Consider the following 6,971-nt stretch of genomic DNA (forward strand, 5'->3'; position numbering starts at 1 on the left):
ATAGGTGCCCTATCATGATATTGCAGTGCATACTTACTGATTTGCTGACTATCGCAGTGCCCCAAAACAGGTTAGTACACTAACATGATGCCCCTGACAGATCAGTGTAGTTACAAGGTGACCCCCACAGATTTGTACAATATCACTTTGTGATTGATACAGTATCAAAGTTCCCCTCAGATCAATACAGATTAATATGCTAGCATGGTGCCCCCAGCATGTGAGTATCAATTGAGTCAACAGTGTCCCCAGAAGATCAATACAGTTCACAGGGCTCCCAGCAGATAACTGGAGTTCAAACTGTCCCTAGTAATTTAATTCAGTTTGTAGTGCCCCTCGCAAATCAATGCATATTGAACTAGCAGATCAATAGTTTGCAATGCCCCCAGTAGATCAAACACAGTACACAGTGCAATTCACAGTGCCCAGCAGATCAATATAGTTTACAGTACCCCCAGAAACATGCTCTCTCCCCCTCAGCCCCCCGACATTCTCTCCCAATTGACACTTTCTGCTGTATGTGAGATCCCATTCAGCAGCACACCCTCTCTCAGCACACACTGTACCTTTGTATGAACACACTGCTGCAATCCCTTCTCAGCAGCAGCCACTTATCCACAGTTTAATCACAAGCACCTCGTGCTTGGCGCGTCTTTGCACAGCTCCCTCTCCCGCTCTCTGACTGAGCAAAGTGCCTCACCCCTGACTCATTCGATTGCCACCGCGCATCAACCGCACACCACTCTGCCGCATAGACCACCTGATTTGCAATGTCACGGACAATCTCACATGCTCCTCATCTCCACACAATCCCCAGACACAGCCCCACACACAGCTGTTCCACTGAAGACCTCAACATGATATCCTTCTCTCCTTCCAGTCCACTAGAGAACCATCTGGAATTTCAGAAAAGTTGAGAAATTAACTACTCAACAGTCTCCAATCAACTATTCCTCTTTGTTGGAATGATAACAGCAAGTTGGGAAATGTAATTATTGGAAAGCTTTGACCTAGCATGGAATTTGCATTCATTTTTATTTAGATTGTTGTCCATCAAGGAAGCAAACTTGGTGTGGGGGCTACTTTACAAAACACACAGGGACCATGGGGAACAAAAGTAGTCACCCTCCAGAAGGAATGACAGTGTCAGCACTAATCCAGAGATGATTTGAGGATGCACAGATGAGTGATACACAAAGAAGATACATTGTTGTTAATAGCTGGGGTACTTGAATGTATTTGAAAGATTTAACTCCTGAGTGTAGTGTGACTTTTAGATGTAAATAACCAATACAGAAGAAATTGAATTTTTAAATTTAAATTATTTTATACATTAAACATGTCAACGGATGTTGAAGGCTAAAAACCATGGACAAATAATGAACAAATGTTTTGGTGGGTAACATTGTATTTCTTTGTAAATCAGTATAAGCATTTTTTGTTTTATTAAAATGTTCTCACCAACATGGTTTTTCTGACATTCATCTCCAGTTTAAAAAAAAGGATGTATAATTTTGGTAAAAATATACAGCAAAGTACACCAGCAGTGGAGCTCAGTATAGCAAATATCTCCACAGCCACCATGTATTTCCCTCTGGTGCTCAGATAAGCCGGGATCATGGCAATCCAGACACTGCAGAACACCAGCATGCTGAAGGTGATGTACTTGGCTTCATTAAAACTGTCCGGTAATGTCCTCACCATGAAAACCAGAACAAAGCTCACAGCTGCTAGAAACCCCAAATAACCCAACACAGAGTAGAATCCGATTACTGACCCTTCATTGCACTGAATGATGATCATATCTTGATAGGTGTGCATGTCATACTCTTGGTAGGGAGGAGACACTGACAGCCAAATAACACAGATCAGAATTTGGATAGAAAAACATTTAAAAAATACAAAATAAGACACACTGACCCCCACCCACTTTCTCCAGGAACTTCCAGATTTGGTAGCTTTAAATGCAATGCAGACTGTTATAGTCTTTGCCAGAATGGAAGAGAGGGCAGCACAGAAGAAGATCCCAAATGACATTTGTCTGAGCATGCAGGTTATATGGACAGGACGACCAAGGAACAAGAAGACACAGAGGAAGCTCAGCAAGATGGAGCTCAGGAGGATGAAGCTAACAGTCCGGTTATTGGCTTTCACTACTGGAGAGTCCCAGTAATAGATACAAATTAATAATATGAACAATGTTATGACTGAAAAAAGTAAAGCAGATAATGAGAAAATTGTCACAATCACATCGTCTTCATAGGACAAAAAATTATATGTTTTAGGAACACATTTAATTTTTCTCTCATCAGGCCATTCTTCATTGGGACATCTGTGGCAAGTTTCACTGTCTGTTAAAATTTGGAAATAAACACTTGTAAATCAGACATGAGAGCATTTTGTTAACAATTTAATGCATGATACCCGTAAAGTGGAATTTGTTTAGAATCTCAAAGGCCACTACTACAACCTATAATATACAATGTATGTTGCTCAAATGTGTTAATTCTGGAGCTTTGTTCCCCAAACTTAAGGGGTTATTCACGAAAGGGTGAAGAGTTTGGAGAAGGCCGGAGAAGTGAACAATCTAGGACAACGTAATTGAACTGAAAAGTGAGCTGAATTGGAGATGTTTTCAAAATCAGCTATTCTGGCCTAGATTGTTCACTTTTCCTGCCTTCTCCAAACCCTTCACCCTTTTAAGAATAACCCCCTTAGTGCTGTAGCACCTAACAATGAACTTCTCTAATTTTCTACCTTTTTGTCTGTGAAATATTGTTCTGCCACCGGCATGTAGAAATAATAGGCTTACCTACCTGCGAGAAAACATCTCTATATACAGCAGCTTCAAGACTGTTTTCCTTTAATAAAAAACTTCCCACATCCCTCTGGTCAAAGAAAAGAAAACAAGGGCATGTTGGTTCAGGCTCCATTTTAGAACTAATGCATGAGGAATCCACTGTCATGCACAGCACGTGTTTGGAGGAAAGAGCCCACATCTCTCTTAGGCAGCATCGCTGGTATGGATGGATTTGTTTCTTTGAACATTTGTAAAATATTTATTTACATGTTTTATATACTGAGTCTATGTTACTATTTTCTTTATCACCAGTTTCACCCCAATCTGTTTTGTGAATAAAGCATCAAGATTTCACCCATCCTGGCTTATTGCAGAGTATAAGGGTTTAGCTGCATGTAAAGCTGCATACAGGACACAGGGCAACTTAGAGCAAGGTCAGAACAAATATATTACAGATAATCCTCACTTATTGACTTACCTGCTTTGCGACCACTCGCCCTCCGAGCGACTTTGCACGTCAGTGCGACGTGCCGCCGGCGGAAGTGATGTCCTCCGTTTTTCACTGCGGGTCCCGGTAAGTATTTTCATTGCCCGATGTACAGTACATTGTTCGGTACTGTACATCTGCAGCGATATACAGTACTGTACTAATGCAGTACAGTACTGTATAGAGTTCCTCCCTTAACGACCCGGTCGTAGGAACAGAACTCGGTTGTTAAGTGAGGAATACCTGTATTGAAAAGTGTTTTGATGTATCAATTCCATAAGTACAATAAAATGCTTGTTGATCCAAATAGAATTCCAGTGATCTTGTAATGTCTTGTTCCTTCTGTCAGTGCTGCACAAAAATATCAAGCTCTCACGTTATCATCCCTGAGCAATTCACCTTCAGGTCATAGAACCTCCCATATTGTGGAGTAGAACATAGAAAGAGGTGTTCTGTAGTTTAAATCTGGAGAACAGCTTAGGCTAACCATGCTACTCTTCCATGGACAGACTACAGTGAGTGAGTTTGTCACCTTTGGGCAGGAAGTGTGTTACTGGCCAGATCACCAGATTAAAAATATAGTAAACAGAGCCCAAAAGAGGAAAACAAATGCAGCCAAGACATCTCATCTCTTCTAGGCAGTAACATATTATATTGATATTCTTATGCATAGATACACTTTAAATGAAAAGGGCACATAGTCAGCCATAGAAAATAGAGGAAGAAGGCTGTTTCTTCCTGATACCTAAGGAGAACTGGTACACTCACTGCTACATCTGTACAAAGCTTGGGATGTCATGGCTTCCTATGGGAAATACAGTGTATCCATCATGGTTTCTTAATCTTCCTTCTGCTGTCGAGTTGCAGCCTGTTTTCCATTGCAGTGTGTCTGACACTGTTTGTTCCTCTTTGGCCCCCTCTTATGACCAAACCTGCAAACATCATCTGTCTACAGCTACTGGAAAACTCCTGACAACGTCTTGTCTCAGAGTGATGATGGAATACAAGTTCACTATTTAACACCAGTTCACTAATGTTTCAGTTCATCATACTCTTAGTGCTCCTTGACCTGGCTTGGATGACTACTCACTTTGGCACATAAACTCTGGCTTGGCACCGATGATGTCCTGGAATTTCTCAATTTTGTTTTGCTATTTTGTTTATTGATATTTTTAATAAACTGCTTTTCATTTTTAACCTACACTTTATGTTTCTGTCTGGTTTCTTGGCTCCCTGACAGCATTGAATGCACTTCACACCACTTATGAGACATGTTGCACCAAATGGCTGGTTTGGACCAGTGACAGATCTATCCTTGATCCAAGCTCCACTCTCCATGCAATGCTGCGAGTGCAACTTTATAACTATTTTTATACATTTGTCACTAATTTTACTATTTCAATATACAGTACATCGCTTCCCTGAATATCAACAAAGGTTATGCAATAGCCTGTGTTGCTTTCTGAGGACCTATGAATCCTTCTCCCAGAGAGGTCACATGACTTTATTAGATGCTTATCCCTGTACACATTATTGTGAGTGCAGCCTATATTTTAATACTTTTTGTTTGTCATGGAAAATACAGGAATATTCAGAATCTTGCTTTACATCCTACACTTTTTTTCCTGGTGCCTTTCATGGCAGCATACAAACGATAAGCTCCGCCCCTTATCCCTACCCACAGGACCAGTAACAATCTATAAAAAGAGAGAGAGACTCCCCCTGCATTCTCTTTTTTGTCCTCGTGTCTCTACCTGCGACCAGTCACGTCGCCCCTACCTCTGGGTCATAAAGTGATGCAGTGCCGCCTAGGTTCAGCCTCTCCCAGGTGTAGTCCCAGTTCCTGAACTGCTCAATGTGCCTTTAGGGCTGGGAGCCCCCTCTGGCAGTTCTTGGGGGCGCGTGGTGTCCCGCATATGTCCTAATTAGGATTACAAGCGGCGTGGTGGTGAGCAACAGGGCTATTGTGCAGGAGCCCAGGTGGGGATCTGTTTCTAACTGCTTTCCTTTTGCTGCCTCTTTTGTCATCTCCATCTTGGCTTCCACTTCTACAAGCAATTTGCCTCACCGCTCTCTTTCAGTGCTGCATAGAATATCCTCATAACTAAACCTTCTTACAGCTTCCTCTGAGCTCTCTCGATCAACCAACACTGCAGCAGCATCCACTCCTCTTTAATCAACTTGCAGCTGCTTCCTCCTTGCCCTATGCTTTGCCTCCAGATACAGCTCTGAACGGACTTCCCTGCAGCTGAGTCTGTGCACAAGTACTCTTAGGCCCTGTTCACACCTTCAGGTCTCGTTCACACCTAGGTGTATTGCATATGTGCGTCTGTCGTGCGACCGTCACGCGTTTTTTTCGGTCGCACGTTTTATTTCCGTCGCGCGTTTCCGAAGGCTACTTGGCTGTATCCCAATGGAAACGCGCAACAAAACGGCCCAAAGTAATACCTGTACCTTTTCGGGCGTGGGCCGTTTTGTAGCGCGTTAGGGACGGGCGGAAATACGCCAAGGTGGGAACGAGACCATTGAATACAATGGGATTTATATTTTTGAGCGTTTTTCTTCGAGCGTAGAACGCGCTACAAAACGTTCAGGTGTGAACGAGGGCTTACGTTTTGTCGCGCGTTCAACGCTCTATGAACGCTCTACAAAACGTACAAACATGAAAATCCCATTGTTTTCTATGGGTATGGTTCACACCTTTCCGTATTTCTGTCCGTCTGAACGCGCTTCAAAACGGCCTTGGGGCGTTTTGGTCGCGCGTTTCCATTGGGATACAGCCAAGTAGCCCTCGGAAACGCGCGTTTGTCGCACGTTTTTTACTGCGAATCACGTTAAAAACATGTGACGCAAAGCGCGCGACAAACACGCATATTCAATACGCCTAGGTGTGAACGGGCCTTACAACTAGTCTGGGACAAATCTACTGGCCGCAAGTACTACTATTTAATTATGTTTTCAAGACTTTTATTCTGTGAGTGACTATAGTGTGCTCCTGCATGATGGCATACAGGTCTCATATCCTTGCCTGCGTTCTACACATCATCATTGCCACTATGACTGTACTCCTACATTATGTAATACAGATCTCCACACCATTACTTGCGTTGCACGCATTTCCTCAGTGACTTTATTGTTTGGCTGTGTGATGTAATACATGTCTCAAATCCTTACCTGCGTTTAACACATCATCATTGCCACTATGACTGTACTCCTACATTATGTAATACAGATCTCCACACCATTACTTGCGTTGCACGCATTTCCTCAGTGACTTTATTGTTGGCTGTATGATGTAATACAGGACTCAAACCCATTACCTGCACATACCACTGACCTCTGTATCTGCAGTTGAGATCTATCAGAGAAGGCAGGTTGACATATTATCAGACTGGGCCTGGCTCTTGTCTTTTGCTGTCACATATTTCTGGAGTTTGTCCTGGTGATGTGTGCAGCCTTCCCTGCAGATCCCTGCCTGATAGTTGCTTTCTTCCTTCCTTCGGCATGAGGCGTTCACCATGATTGCAAGAACCGCCATCCTCTTTAAGGTAGGGGACCTACCTTAGAATAGAGGCTGCAGAAAAAGAGATGGAGGACTTTGTGTCCTCAGTTTCTTTTTCTATTTTAAAAGGGAAATATCAGGGGGCTCTTTAGACCCCTAATATTTCCCCAAAGCCCCCCCCC

General features: G+C 42.8%; 1 protein-coding gene across 1 annotated transcript in view; it reads right to left on the bottom strand.

Annotated features, from left to right (window-relative positions):
* Positions 1 to 796: 796 nt before the first annotated feature.
* LOC108800313 (vomeronasal type-2 receptor 26-like) overlaps positions 797 to 6,971 on the bottom strand; it is a 13,089-nt gene continuing 6,914 nt past the window's right edge. The window contains exons 5-6 of the mRNA XM_018572288.1: positions 1,466 to 2,351; positions 797 to 896 (exon numbers count right to left, since the gene is read on the bottom strand). Coding sequence (XP_018427790.1) covers positions 797 to 896; positions 1,466 to 2,351 — 986 coding nt within the window. The remainder of the gene's footprint in view (positions 897 to 1,465; positions 2,352 to 6,971) is intronic.

The sequence above is a fragment of the Nanorana parkeri genome, unplaced genomic scaffold (genome assembly GCF_000935625.1).
Source record: "Nanorana parkeri isolate BGI_ZX_2015 unplaced genomic scaffold, ASM93562v1 scaffold1988, whole genome shotgun sequence".
Classification (NCBI taxonomy): domain Eukaryota; kingdom Metazoa; phylum Chordata; class Amphibia; order Anura; family Dicroglossidae; genus Nanorana; species Nanorana parkeri.